The sequence below is a fragment of the Ammodytes marinus genome (assembly GCF_949987685.1).
Source record: "Ammodytes marinus genome assembly, chromosome: 3".
Taxonomy (NCBI): Eukaryota; Metazoa; Chordata; class Actinopteri; order Uranoscopiformes; family Ammodytidae; genus Ammodytes; species Ammodytes marinus.
The window spans coordinates 31,566,026-31,580,794 of NC_137232.1; the positions used below are offsets into that span (position 1 = coordinate 31,566,026).

General features: G+C 42.5%; 4 protein-coding genes across 7 annotated transcripts in view; 2 read left to right on the forward strand and 2 right to left on the reverse strand.

Moving 5' to 3' along the window:
- egfem1 (EGF-like and EMI domain containing 1) overlaps positions 1-641 on the reverse strand; it is a 59,548-nt gene extending 58,907 nt beyond the window's left edge. For both annotated transcript variants that reach the window (XM_080053603.1, XM_080053602.1), the window contains exon 1: positions 381-641. In XM_080053603.1, the coding sequence (XP_079909729.1) occupies positions 381-457 (77 nt within the window). In that variant the 5' untranslated portion in view covers positions 458-641. The remainder of the gene's footprint in view (positions 1-380) is intronic.
- An 841-nt stretch (positions 642-1,482) lies between these two features.
- mffa (mitochondrial fission factor a) lies at positions 1,483-7,516 on the forward strand. 3 transcript variants are annotated; one of them, XM_080025303.1, is made up of 7 exons: positions 1,483-1,669; positions 2,342-2,594; positions 3,083-3,300; positions 3,902-3,990; positions 4,871-5,035; positions 5,806-5,887; positions 6,006-7,516. In XM_080025303.1, the coding sequence occupies exons 2-7, from the start codon at positions 2,378-2,380 to the stop codon at positions 6,135-6,137; spliced, it is 903 nt and encodes a 300-aa protein (XP_079881429.1). In that variant the 5' UTR covers positions 1,483-1,669; positions 2,342-2,377; the 3' UTR covers positions 6,138-7,516. The 3 variants fall into 3 exon arrangements, with proteins under 3 accessions (XP_079881429.1, XP_079881428.1, XP_079881430.1); XM_080025302.1 differs by having other exon boundaries at positions 2,355-2,594; XM_080025304.1 differs by lacking the exon at positions 4,871-5,035 and having other exon boundaries at positions 2,355-2,594.
- Positions 7,517-8,110: 594 nt separating this feature from the next.
- On the reverse strand, positions 8,111-10,902 carry dnaaf1 (dynein axonemal assembly factor 1; the record flags this gene model as incomplete). The annotated part of the gene is made up of 3 exons (XM_080024848.1): positions 8,111-9,054; positions 9,331-9,546; positions 9,942-10,902. 3 exons carry the CDS (start codon positions 10,900-10,902, stop codon positions 8,111-8,113), a joined length of 2,121 nt encoding a protein of 706 aa, XP_079880974.1.
- A 283-nt stretch (positions 10,903-11,185) lies between these two features.
- Positions 11,186-14,015, forward strand: mrpl44 (mitochondrial ribosomal protein L44). Its single transcript, XM_080053741.1, has 4 exons — positions 11,186-11,374; positions 11,986-12,454; positions 12,975-13,153; positions 13,308-14,015. The coding sequence occupies exons 1-4, from the start codon at positions 11,199-11,201 to the stop codon at positions 13,483-13,485; spliced, it is 1,002 nt and encodes a 333-aa protein (XP_079909867.1). The 5' UTR covers positions 11,186-11,198; the 3' UTR covers positions 13,486-14,015.
- The last annotated feature ends 754 nt before the right edge of the window (positions 14,016-14,769 follow it).

The following is a 14,769-nucleotide window of genomic DNA, read 5'->3' on the forward strand; positions in this document are numbered from 1 at the left end:
TTCTCAAAAGAAAAGAAAAAATCACATTCCATTGACAGCAATGCAGAAGCAGGTTACAGCAGTATAGCCTACTATAAAGTACACACATCCATCTTCATGTGAAACCCCAAAAAGCGACTCCTAGTGGTCATTGATCAGAGTAAACTACAAATTAACATAATTTCAGACAAAAAACTAAAGTTCAGTAATTTAATAAACTTAGGCTATGTAAATAACCGCCTTTTTCTTTGATCGAATGCATTCTTTGGCGCGTTGCAACTGTCTTATTTTTAAACGCATGTGAACGTAAAACTTTCTCATTCACCTGATTATTCGATAACATCCAATAAGTGCAAAAGAAAAACAGTGGAACAGATAAAAAATCACAACACATCACTTACATGCCAAGTTGCAGCTCCAAAGTTGAGGCCATGTGCATAATGCTGAATAATAGCACACATAAAATGTCTGGGAACATAATTTCAGCAAGTTACAGACACGGAGAGAAGTGCTATTCAATCGGCGCAGCCTCTGTGTCCATCAAATGAAGAGCATCCTCCTGACACTTATGGAAGTCCGCGTTAAGACATTACTTAAAAGCTGATGATATTGTCTTGCACTGATATTTTCCCGAGATCCAAATGTGATTTCCCGTTCACTGGTTCTGGTTGAGCAGAGGACGGGCGACCTGTCTCACGTCAATAGCAGCCTTTGAATGGCTCTGAGTTAACGCACCACCCACAGTCACTATGGGGCCACCTCCCCAATTCCCAGGCGACATTGACCTGAGCATATACATGGGCTATTATTAACACATAGCCATGGTTTAATAGGCCTATTATCTCGTGTTTGAATACATAAAGCGATGCAATGTTCAACTGTTTCAAAATAAATTTCTTATACATGCTATAGTTTCTTAGAAATATATATAAACACTGAAACCCCACTGACAATCATCAGAACGTTAAGGCATGATTGTATTTACATGTGTTTTATTGAATTTATTTAAAAATCAATTCATTGTCTACGTGCACAATTTTGCACGTCACAGCAACAAAAAGAGGAACAAAAAAGAAGATGCATGTTAGGAATAAGTAGCCTAATAATAATAATAAAAAATAGAATAGGCTACTGTATTTATTGTGAATATCTGCTATAAAGAATATGTGGCATGAAAAATAAGATATAAACAATGTATACATTTTAATTAAGAGTAGCCTAGGGCCTACTACTATTGAGAACTTCATATGGCTTTGGTTGAGAATGAAATAGGCTAATTAGGCCTATAGATTAAATACAATTAGGCTATAAATCGACCCTATTGTTTGCAAAAGAGAAATGCACTTGGAAAAAATCAAACATGAATTTGGCTTTCTCTCTCTCTTTAATTATTATCATTTAGGTATTATAACTTTTTTTCTTTTTTCTTTTTAAGCGCTCGGTGCATGCGACGTCACTACCTTCTGAGTTGTGGTGCTTCCGGTCTGGAGCCAGAGCAGGAGGAAGAGAGGTCCACGGTATCAACCTATCAACACAAGGAGATGCCTGACAGCTACATCACCTCTAAACCGCTCACTTGACTGTTCATTCGCAGCAACAACAAAACAAATCACGTTTTAATTTTTCCTTTTGGATTTCATAAATCAGCTGTCCTTTGCAAAGGTAGCTGTCCTTAGCAACAAACCAAACGGTAAGAAACAGAAACTAACTCGCTAGCTTGGAATGGCGCTACTATGTTGCTAATGTGTTGCTGTCAAGCCAAAACCAAAGTTATCGTGATATCGTCTGTGTTTTCTTAAATGTCCTCCTGATATAGTAACCTAAACCACACAGGTCTATACTGTGGGCGTTTACGCATCACTGCGTGTATTTCTGAATGTTAATTCTAAATAAGTAATCGAACACCTACTGTATTAGCTTCACTAGTGTTAGCCATTTATATGTATCATCGTTTGTATTAGCAACTAGCATTCATGTTTTGAGATTATACAGTCGAACTGGTTCATCTAAAAGTAGTTTGTGTCCGCCAGCAAAGTCAGAAGACACTTTGGTTATCATCATATGATGGTGTCACAAGATATAATCTCTAACCCCTGAACACAGCCTATCAACCACACCAATGTATAATAAGGAGGTCCTTGAAGCTATTCTTGTTTTGTGATCTATGTACAGCAGCTGCATGACGAGTTTAACAGGTCTAAAAACGAAACCAGGAATTAGAACACACATAGTATGTTCATTAAATACCATAACTATCCTGTGACCTGTGCTGTGGCTTGACAAACTGAAGACTTTTAAGCCCATATTTGTGTTTTTGTTTGCCCCTTGGTCTGACCGTTTTTTCTTTGTGGCTAACAATTAGCTTTGTGTTGCAGAACAAATCACTCCACGCAGCCAAATGAACGCCGCAGCCTTCCCTTCCCCCACGGCAGAGATGGCCGAGATGAACCGTATACAGTATGAGTTGGACTACACCGAAGGGATCAGCCAGCGGATGCGCATCCCCGAGATGCTCAAAGTCGCTCCTCAAGCCCACCACCACGAATCCAATTTTGGATCGCAGGAGGTCCCCCACAGTGTCATAATGCAAGTCCCAGAGAGAATTGTGATTTCAGGTCAGTACGCTGTCAATGAATCGCTGTCTATTACAACGTAACATTGAATTAGATAAAAATATGTCATTGGTGCCTGTCTGCTTAGCTATTATGTGACTCTTTTTTATGTTGCATTGCTGGAGGACGCAGCAGATTTAAGAATTTCATTGCCAAGAACTGCGGCAGTAGTTTGCTATATGATTAATAAAGGCACTTGACCTTTGTTATGTCCATTGAAATAGATATCGCCCTAGCTTTGTCTCGGGACTTTGTCCATTCTTTACAAGCCCCATTTACTGATCATCAGTCCTAGTATCATATCAATTGTATACGACTGAAAATGAAACAAAAATGATCTGTTGGCGCTGTGGCATTTTGGCTCACCGTACATGTGATGATAACAGCAGTCATTATTCAACTCGAGCAGTCAAATCACTGTAGTGTATGAATTGAGTACAGAGGAAAATGTATTAATCTCTCTCTATCTAATTCACACTTTCCTTTGACAGGAGACAGTAACGACCCCCAGTACCCAAGACCCAGAGACCTGGACTTAATCCAGTCAACTCCACTAGAGAGCCTGTCCCTGAAGACTCCACCCAGAGTCCTCACCCTCAGTGATCGGCCCCTGGACTTCATGGAAGAGGAGCAGCAGCAACAGCAGCAGCAGCAGCAGCAGCAGCAGCAGCAGCAGCAGCAGAGGGCGGCTCCAGAAAGTGAAGAAGTGGTAAGTGATAAGACATTATTAAGGACACTGCATGAAATCCACTCAATAGCCGGGTCACCATCACCCTGCTTTTATTCGCATTTAGAAGTGTCGCATCAGAAAACGGTAATGGAAACGCCAATCTTAAAAATCCTCTTAATTGAGGTGGTTTTTGACTTGAACGCAAAAGAGATAATGCGCAAAGTGTGAGATGGAAAAGCATATAACCTGCAAACGTAATCTTGATAATTAAAAGGGAAAGCGTTTTAATGTAGAGCCTACTGTAGAGCCAAGAGGGGATTATACAGAGGTGTGTGGAAGAGACGATTTTTAACCTCTCTTATTTACTGATCTCATCCCGTAATAACTCTAACTCCTAACCCGAAATGTGCTGCCAATGCGCAGTTGTCAGCTCGGTTCTCCAGCCGAGTCTGTCAGTTAAAAAGTGTCCGAAAAAGGTGGCTGACAGGCTGGCACAGGCTGTGCGTAATGCAGCTCCTTCTGCAAAACGCACCTAATTCGCATTTTTATTTTTATTTTTTCTCTCTTTTGCATATTTTCAAAAGACTTGAAAAGTTAACTTGAAATAAACCTTAACCTTAATGATCATTATTCCTTGCAGCCTCGGACCCAGGGACGATTACGGCGGGAACGCTCAGCCAGCGAGAATGCAGCCGCACGCCAAAGCACTTTGATACACAATGATTCTTCGTGAGTATATCGACCTGGATAAGTCATCATTAGCTTGGTGCCAACTCCATCTATATCTCTTGCATGCATGCGCTTTCATGTTGCATCTCTCTTTTTGGTTTCTATGTTTTCTTTCCCCATCCCCATTGTCTTTGTGACGTAGGGTCGTTTGTTGTCTTTGTTGTTGGAAGCCGTTCGGTTGTGAGACTTCAATTAGCCTCAATTTGAAACTTTTTAATGTACTACTCAGTTTTGATGTGATCACTTTCCGTTTTTTGAAATAGATTTTGATTGACTTCAGGGTTACTGGAAAAGGATAAGAAATATGGTTATTTAGTTTTAAAAGACCCTTAAATACAACACTCCCCTCTTTAATCCAGGCCTATGTGTCACTCTGTGTGCTTTGTAGATTTATTATTTAGGGATAAGAAATTAAACTACTAACATCATTGGGACTGCATTTAACGGCCAAACATGCTTTCCGTGTCCTGATCCATCCCCTCAACATGACTGCATGTGACGTCCTATTGGTACTATTGATAAGGTCACACCTCCTCTTGTGGAGCTTGAACTGTTAACAAGAAAGTGCTCTGTCTTGAGGAATCAACACTGGAATCATTTGCTTGCCAATGACATTTGTCCGCATCTCCTTTTCCATTCTGTTTTTGTTGGGTGTAATATTGTGTTTGTTAGTTGTTAGTGGTCGGCAGGTTGAATCTCTAGCTATCATTGCAATTGCACATTAGCTTCACTCAGTTTTACAACATCAGTAAAGTTGAGGCGCATTTCTTTTCCTTATTTCTTTCCCTCTCCTCCCCGCTCCCTCCCTTTCTTTCTTCCTTCCCTCTATTGTGTCCCTTTTCTTCTGAAATGGCTGCTCTTAATGGTGGGCACTGAGCAGTGTGACCGCCTCCCCCCCAGCAGCTATCCACCCTTGTCCCCCTCTGACCATCACTGAGGAAGAACAAACCCTGTACAGCGCTAGCGGTGTTCTCTCTTTCCTCCAGTCCACTACGCGTCGGGCCTACCAGCAGGTCCTGGAGGTCTTGGATGAGAACCCTCGCAGGTGACCTCCCAATCATCTGGCCATTTTTATAATTCATTTTTTAATTATTATTATTTTTAAACATGATACAATTTTGCTCTCTACTTGTTGGTCTGAGAGGACGAAACACACTGCATTGGTTGTCTTTACTTCTTCAAAGTCTCACTGAAACCACTTAAGAACCTTTTTTTTTTTCGAAGAAGGAGTTGGTGTTTCTGAAATGCTGTTTGGCCCTTAGTCATGTTGGAAGGTTGGGAGTGTTTGTTTGGTAGGCCCAGGCATCACATGACCATTTTTCAACCTACTTTTGTAACATTCAGTAACATATTAATACAGCATATGAACCCATTTTAATAGAAGTTTTACATTAGTAATATAAAGGACATGCAAGGTGTATGCATGTGTGCAACACTGTACCGTGTGTATTTAGCTCTATCTCTCTCTCTCTCTCTCTCTCTCTCTCTCTCTCTCTCTCTCTCTCTCTCTCTCTTACCTTTCCCTCTCCCAACCCTGTATTTCCCCACCTCTGTAGCAAACAAGCATCACTGCGAGGGGGGTCGGCCTCAAGCTCCAACCCCCTGCAGGAATCCAGGTAACTTTACCTGGCACTTAATCTTCACTCAGATCCTTCTCCTCATCCTTTCCTACCTTCCATTCTCATTTCTGGTCAAAAAAAGGAACATTCAGTCGCTGGTAAAATAAATGCCTATAAAAACGATGCTGCTATGGTTAACTGCTGCAATATATGTAAAACATGCTGTCTAAATGTTTCACTCTGTTCTCTATTCAAGGCTTGCGTTATCAACATACGAACCCTCAATGGATGGTTCTGATGACATGACAGTCGTTGATGCAACAACACTTCGACGTCAGGTTTGTTCTCATTTAATACAATTCTTCTCAATATTGTGGTGAAATCGCTAATAGATGAACTCTGACTGAGAAAACTTTTTTCTTTTATATGTATATATTTCTCTTTTTTCATATATAGCTCATCAAGTTGAACCGAAGACTCCAGCATCTGGAAGAGGAGAACAAGGAGCGGACAAAGCGAGAGATGATCCTGTACTCGGTCACTGTAGCTTTCTGGCTTGTGAACACCTGGGTGTGGTTGCGACGTTAGAGCCGGCCCATCGGCGTGACAGCAACAACATACTATCCTTCATTCTATGTGTCAAATGTTAGCTTCGCACTGCACTCAGTCCTCTCTGTGTGAGGCAGACCTTCACATGTGCACAAGGCTGATTGCCCACAGGGCTGATACTTTGCTTTTTGTTTATTTAAAACATGTACAGTTTTATTTTTTTACTCCTATTTCATTTGGTCTCATGTTTTTCTTTATTTTTTATTCAAAATCTTCTTGCTCAATGCTAAGCATGATTGTTGTAAATATTTGTTCATGACACTCCAGAGATACAACATAGCATAGTTTACCACAATAGGATAACGCGCCCCACACACATCCTACCTCTACTGCGCGTCTACCTCGCGTCTGCGTCTGACTTTTGGTCACAGACTGTGAAATCAACGTAGAGCGAGCACACATCCAACCTCAGACGCACTGCTGAGGCGCGTCGGAGGCACGTCTGCAGCGCCGCTCCTCTTCACCTCAGGAGGCTCGCCTATTTTTTTCTGAGAGCAGCGCGTCTCTCTCGCGTCTCTGTGCTTTAACTGATAGAGAAATACTCTGCTGACAGTCATACCAGCAGCATTCACTCTAGTTACACGTTTACCCGGTGTGTTTATTTCAAAATAAAACATCCCTCAGTCGTATACGCAAATAATCCCTTTATTTCACGATGTAATTGTGCAATCAAAATCCGAGTGATTCAAAACCTAATTTTCAATTAGTTCTGGCATTTCATTTTTGGATAAATGACACATATAGAGATCCAATATAGTGAAGAAATAAAAAAGATCATGATGAGCGCAACAGTTTTCCGTTGCTCTATCTGTGTCTACGGCCTTCTTCTTCCCCGACCACACCCCCCTCTCTCTCTCCCGTATAAATCAGTAAAGTGATTTTTGAAATTCTCTGCTGAGAGTCGCATTGACTTCATACTGGCATCTTTCGCTGTAGTTTCACCATTTCCTGGTGTGTCCCCTTCGAAATAAAACTTCCAACAAGCGAAAATATGGCAAAAAAAAAGAAAAAAAATGGCAATGGGGCGCACGGATTACTGTCCAGACTCAATATAAATCATATGCATCATAGATGACATGAAAGAACTTCATTTTTAATGGGAATTATCTATGAAAACTCTATGTAGAAAGATAGGGCTTTTAGAAGCAGCGCTGCAGCAGCAGCTGCTGAGACGTTGCATGTGTGTCCGAGAAAAGTCCGAGAGAGGCAGCAGTAAGGTAAGGCGACGCGCTCCAGAGGTAGACGCAGGATGTGTGTGGGGCGCGTAAGGGAGCCGCACTACGGAGATGTAACATGTTAAATATTTATGGCTGGGAGAGTTATATGCGACTTGAACTGAGAAATGTAACACAATTTAGTAAAACCATACATATGACATGTTGTCCTGTGTTTTTATTTATACATTAAGGGAAGTGCACACATCACTGTTTGCTTGTTTGTTTACTGATTTAAATTGCTTTAATCCAAATATATTCCTAATGCAGATGTTAGATTTTGAATAATTGAATGACTGTATATTAATGTCCTTCCTTTCTTTAGATGCACTGAAAACGTAACACAAAGTCAGTGTTGCTAGTGTAAAAATGTTAAATACATTATTATAATGTAGTCTTCAACATCTGTAATCCAAATATGAATGTATAAAACTATAATCGCCACCAAAGGAAAATGGTATAAAAAAAACAAAACTAACCAGAGTAAATTTTATGTATTCTGTTCAACATGTTTTAATTAACAACCACATAAGCAAAATGGCTTTAAAAGAAATCCCATGTATGCCAGACAATAATAATTACATTTCTTAACAACTAAATAATCATTTTTACAACTAAAGCTATGCCCTGATTGGGCTTTTCGCTGGTCTTACTGGGCCTATTGCCTGTGTGTGACATATTTAATTTGTCCTGTGAGATCACATCTTTCATGTGACAATAATAATGCCTTTGAAAGCATCAATCCAGCTCCTCAATCAGGCGGCCCGGTGGAGAGCAGGCTTGGATTCTTTTGGCCTTTCCCACTTCTTCAAAAATCAGCGGCTCCAGGGCATCTCCATCGTCTGCACACACCAGCGAGGAACACTTTTTGTTGGAGACCACGGTGGATCTGTTGCTGCCAAACAACGACCTTGTATCTGGACCTAAAGGGCTGACGCTATCTCTCTGATTCACAATAGGATCTCCCTCAGCATCATGGTCTCCTGATAGGACCTCTATTTTGGGCTTGAACGCCAGCTGAGAGGAGAATAGCTCCGCAAAGTCTTCTGTGTCCACGTCCTCCAGATCGGGCAGATCATCCATACACAGAGTGCGCTGCTGTGGTGGAGGTGGTGAGAGGTAAATGGTTTCTATTTGATCTTCATCCAGCTCTGTGACCATTGGCCCGGGACCATGAGCTGGTGCCTGCTGGTCTGCTTCAGTAAGAGGAGCTGCCTTAACCAATGGTGGCTCAAACTCCTCGCTCGTGGTGTTTGCGAGCTGTATTTCTGCTTCATCCTGCTTCATGAACTGGTATTGCTCTTGTCCATTGTCTTCTACTTCCTCAGTCTCCGATATGGTTCCTGCAATGCTCTCCTGCTCTTGTGCGGAGGGCTCTTCTGGACTCTTCTGGACCATTGTAATGTCTTCTCCTCCATCAGGCTGCTCTACCTGGGCTTCTTTGACCTCAATCTGCAACCACTGACCTGGCTGCTCTGCGTCAACTTGTTCAGCATTTGACAGATGTTGTTCACTGGAGCCCTCTATGGTTGACTGACCTTGCAAGAAGTCTTCGTGAGCGTCCAGGCTGTCCTGCACAAACGCTTGGATCTTCTCTTCCTGTGGCGAAGTCGAAATCTGGCCGTCGTTTTCCTCAGCCGTCGTAGTTGCCGTCTCCTGACTGGTGGGATCCTCAATGTCCCCTGAAAAGAAAAAGGTTAGGACTGTTAAAAAAGATGCAAAATTAAATTTTTATTATGTGTGTGTGTGTGCGTACGTACACAACTATTTTTGTGAGGAACTATTTTAGTATTTGACCTTAAGAGTGAGGACATTTTGTCCGGTTCTCACTTTGGTACAGGCCTTTAAAGGGCTGTTTGAGGCTTTAGACAAGGTTTTAATGTTCATGTATGAATTAGGTTTAGGTGAGGGTAAGGGTAAGGGGCTGGGGAAAGTATTCTCAATCTGCAACCACTGACCTGGCTGCTCTGCGTCAACCTGTTCAGCGTTTGCCAGATGTTGTTCACTGGATCCCTCTATGGTTGACTGACCTTGCAGGAACTCTTCGTGAGCGTCCAGGCTGTCCTGCACAAACGCTTGGATCTTCTCTTCCTGTGGCGAAGTCGAAATCTGGCCGTCGTTTTCCTCAGCCGTCGTAGTCATCGTCTCCGGACTGGTGGGATCCTCAATGTCCCCTGAAAAGAAAAAGGTTAGGACTGTTAAAAAAGATGCAAAATTCTATGTTTATTATGTGTGTGTGTGTGTGTGTGTGTGTGTGTGTGTGTGTGTGTGTGTGTGTTGTATGTGTATGTTTGCGTACACAACTATTTTTGTGAGGAACTATTTTAGTATTTGACCTTAAGAGTGAGGACATTTTGTCCGGTTCTCACTTTGGTACAGGCCTTTTAAAGGGCTGTTTGAGGCTTTAGACAAGGTTTTAAGGTTCAGGTATGAATTAGGCTTAGGTGAGAGTTAGGGTAAGGGGCTGGGGAAAGTATTATCTCAATGAATGTCCTCCTCAGTATAGTTGTTCGTGTGTATGTGTATATGTGTACACTAAGGTCAGTAAACATTAAAACAAACTGTTCACCAAGCTCTTGCAGTAGCTCTCGGCGGCGTTTCCTCGCCAAGGCCTTTCTCCGTATCTCCGCCATGCCATCCAGGCTGTCCTGGATCTTCTTCCTCTCTCGTGTGTCCCACTCCAACCTCTCCTTACGCTCCCCTTCCAGGCCTCCTGCCACCCACGCCTCAGCACAGGCCCTGTCTCTGGGGAACACGGGCCGGTCGTCAAGGTAGGTGAGATGCTTGAGGCGTACTATCATGGTCCTCCTGTAGTTGGGGATGTGTCTCAGCACCTCGTTCCCCATTAGATTCAGCACGCGCAGATCCGGCATGGCCTCCAGCACTGGCAGGATCTCGGGGTCACATAGCCGATTGTGGGACACGTCCAGCACAGTGATTGACAGACACTCACTCAGGTGCCTTATGTCCTCAGCGGTCTGAAGCTTATTATGGGCTATCTGCAGTGTGCTCAGATCCGGCAGGCAGGAGAGGTTATCTATAGTGTTGATGTAGTTGTTGGAGACGTTGAGTGTGCAGAGCTTTTGCATGGGTTCCAGGTTCTCCAGCTTGTATATGAGGTTCTGCTGGAGGAACAGGCAGCGCAGGTCGGTCTGGGCGTCCAGGTTCTCGATGCGTTGGAGCCCGTTGCTCTCCAGCCACAGGCACTTGAGTCCAGTGTACTCCTCCAAGTTCTCGATGGTGGAGAAACCTTTGAAGTGCAGATACAGCGTGTCGTTCAGGCAAGGCGTCAAGTAGAGTTTGTTTTCCCTGCAGTGGTCTTTGAGGAATTTCTTGGTAATTTTAGGCCCAAAACTTTGTTTCCCCTCTTTCTCTTGGAGTGGCCCTTGCAGTTGTTTGTTATTTTCCTCCTTTTCTGGAGCTCCGACCTCTATCGGGGCATCGACTTCCACGTCTTTAACGGTAGAAGTTATCTCTGCATCTCCACATTCCATTTGAGTTGCTGTTGCTGTCACCTCGTTATCTTCCATCGTTTTTTTCTGGACTTTGGCAGTGGACACCGGCAAACAATAAATCAAATCAACCGGCAAAAGAGTTATAAATAATGTATAGTTATTTTGTATACTCAAGCTGTTGGTAAGATGCGTAGTCCCGTTAATGTCACTCTCCACAGTCAGCTCAGTTAGCTAACGTTAGTTAACGTTTATGTTGGTTTCCATGGTGATGCTTGTCAGTACATTAGGAACTTAGGAGCCGATGTTCTACGGTTCCTTGTCGGACAGATTTAGACGTTGCACACTCACACTGCCGATGCCAGTTATCCAACATGGCGTCCGGGTACATGCTAAATCGTGCTGCTCTAACGTTAGGAATACACTGTCAGCGTGTCTGCAGGGACGTGTCGCTTTCGCAGGTTAGAGGGAAAAAGCGATGGATGAAAACAGCCACCTTCCTCATGGCGAGGAAGTTAAAGCTAGAAGGACCTCCGCCGCCAAAGCCACGGTAAGGCTAACGTGAGCTAACAGAGACAGTTCACCAGAGAGCACCTCAAGGCCATTTATCTGTGAAGTGTACTGCAAGTCAGTCAATGTGGGGTTAGTCACATTAGCCCAGTTAGTAGGCTTGACACAGGATGTATTATAGTTATAACACACATTACCCAGTGTTTCACTTAAACAGGGGCGTAACTTCAAAACATTTGCAGAGGTGAAGGAAAGTCTACATGTCTATACTTGAGGGGTATATAATTGACAAACCGAGCCTTCAGCCAATGTGATACAGGTTTCGAATTTATTGATAACATATTGTTAATGTTATGTATCACGATTCATCATGATACAATCTTATATCCTCCCATCCCTGTATATAATGCTCGAATACACTTTTCTCCTGCTGTTACAAAATGTATTAAATCTAGGGTACGGTTAGACTGCATTATCAGCTCAAACACAGGACTATACATGTTTTAAAATGGTATCCGTTTTTGCACAACGCCAGTTAAATGAATTGACCACCAAGTAAGTATGTAAGACCCTGGTTGGCAACTATTTGTAGACAAAGTCAGGAGGACCCACAAGCTAACTAACTCCAGGTCTGCCCTTTCTTTTTTTTAGCTCTCAAATGCCTCACTGGAATTACCAGGCTGAGGTGCAGGCATTCAGCAGCCGCCTCCATGAGAACTTCTCCCCGGAGCTGCTAAAAACCGCCTTCGTCAACCCCTGTTACTTGCAGGCGGAGCTGGAGAGGAGGCAGGGTTTAGGCGTGGACTCTGAGATCACCGCTCTCAATATGACGGATAATGTTCAACTGAGCGAAAAGGGGACAGGCTTCACCGAAAGCTTCCTTAGCGACTGGTGCAGGGCCAGCTTCCCCAGCCTGCCCAGTGCAGGGTTGGACAGTATCGTGGGGCACCTCAGCGGTTTGGCAGTAGTGGCCCACGTAGCAAGAAATCTGGGTATGGAAGACCTAACCATGTCCGCACAATGTCCCGTTCCCGACGACACGCTCCGTTCCACATTCATGGCGGTGATCGGAGCTCTACATGAGAGCAGCGGAGCGGAGCAAACTGGATTTTTCCTCAGGGTAAGAGAGGCTTCCTTCTGACTGCCACGGTTACTTAAAGGTGCACTGTGCAGTTTCAGAGGAGGAGGACGTGTCAGATCCTGCAGTTAGTTTATGACACACATATTTACTGTACATGAATTAATAATATCGAATAATACTATCATCATTAATCAAAATTAAATTATTTTGAGGCACCAGGAAACGAACATAAGACAATATGTTTGTAAACAAAACTGTGGGCCCTGCTGATGTATACAACAGTGAATCAGTAACTTTTCATGAAGCTTTCTAACTTCAAATAGTGTTCCAGTGATCCAATGTTCCTGTGAGTAAAGTTTGTTTTTTCAGTTATGACAATATACCTTAGAAAATGTTCCCTTCTCTGACAAACCCAAAGTTACATAGTGCACCTTTTTAATATTGTGTTTAAAGAAACTATCATTTGTCCTTCTTGGCCTGACCTGTCAGTTTGCTTTTTTCTTTGCATAGAGGCGAGTGACATATTTTACTCCCCACATTCTCAACTACCTACCTGTAGGATTTCCTGGTCACTCAGCTGTTAGGAAAGGACCTGTTTGAACTGTGGACAGTGGTCAACCCCATGGGACTACTGGTGGAGGAGCTCACTAAGAGGAATGCTCCACTGCCAGAGCCTCGCCTCATCAGGTCTGCTGGAGCCGGCACCGTCCTGCCACTGTATTTTGTCGGTTTGTACAGGTATGTGCGCTCTTCCGGATGCTGTAACCCAAAGTAAAGCAAATGAAGATTTACTGTAAAAAAAAAAAATTAAAAACAAGTCATATCACTGGTCAACAAAATAATATTTTACCATTTTATTCATTTTTAAAATGTTGTTTACCTGTGTGTACAGCGACAAGAAGCTTCTGGCTCAGGGTCCAGGAGAGACACTCGCGGCGGCAGAAGAAGAGGCAGCTCGCGTGGCTCTCCGGAATCTCTACGGCTTCGTGGAGAACCGCACACCCTTTGACTTCTCTCCACCACAGCAGCAGCAGCAGCCACTCATTCAATCAGTCAGCACCAGTCAATAAAGGAACAACTTGTGTGCTGTAGCAATTTCATAATTTTAAGTGGGACAGGGAAGTGACATAGGAATCTACTGACGAGATAATCATAGATATGGTGCATCTCGTTTGAGGAATACAAACTTGCTATGTATTGGATGGAGAAAATAAATAAGGGAATAAGGTCACCATCTACCATATTAAATATTAGTCCCAACAGTGCACTTGAAAGGATTTTTTCTGTAGGGTATTTAAATCATGCTCCAGACAAAAGAAAAGCAAAATTAGCCTTTTTGTCTAAACAGAAGAGTACTCAAAGCATTTTTGAATACACAGTATATTCAAGAATAAAGTGCACTGGTTCCATGGGTTGTTAGCCTACCTTGGCTAATAAACTAAAGGTTCAGCAGTTGTTGGCACACAATAGCCCTGATATCTGGTTTTCCTTGTAAATAATACAATTGCCATTTTGTGTATTTGGTATTCTGTTATAATTTGTTGTTTATCTGTAATACAGAGCAATAAGTGTGAATACATCATGACTATTAAAGACTTAATTAATGTATTCATGTCTCCTATCAACTATTTTTAATATTTTGTTTTTGTTCTACATGATACAGTATTTGCCTTTCAGCTGTAGCTTATTTAAACCTGCAGTGTGTAGAATGTTGGGTTTTATTTCCTAGCAGATTTTGTAGAAAATAATTATGTTATCCATAAGTATGTTTAATTTAGTGCATAATAGCTGAAATACATTTTTATAATTATTATTTTTTCCCTTAGAAAGGGTCTCATATATGTCCATATTTCTCCATACCTTGGACCAAGGCCTAGTCACCGCCATTTTGGAAGTGTCATAGTTGGAATGTCATCAGGTGCATTGTTTAAAATTTAGAATTGTGCTTGTCCTTGAAGGCCACTGTAGCTTCTGTTATTATTAAAAAGGGGTGGGGTTACCCAGGGAGCGTTGCATTCTAGAACTTTCTAGAATTTTCTAGAACTTTCTTGATGATGTCATATTACACACTGCACCTTTAAGTAATGGCTAATATATTTCACGTAGGCCTACATGTTTTTATTTGACTTACTCATCATGTGTTGTGCTATCTTTTCTGAAATTTAAGTGTTGCATTACTTAACGTTAACCCCTCTCCACACCCTCATGTCCTTGTGATCGCCCCCCACCGTGTTGCAGTGACAGTGCTAATCCACATTGTGGCGCTGGTGAAGTTAAAGAAAGAGAACGAACGGTCTTTGGACTGTCATGACTATAAACAAAGATAACTAATTTCAGAGACAAGATAATTAATT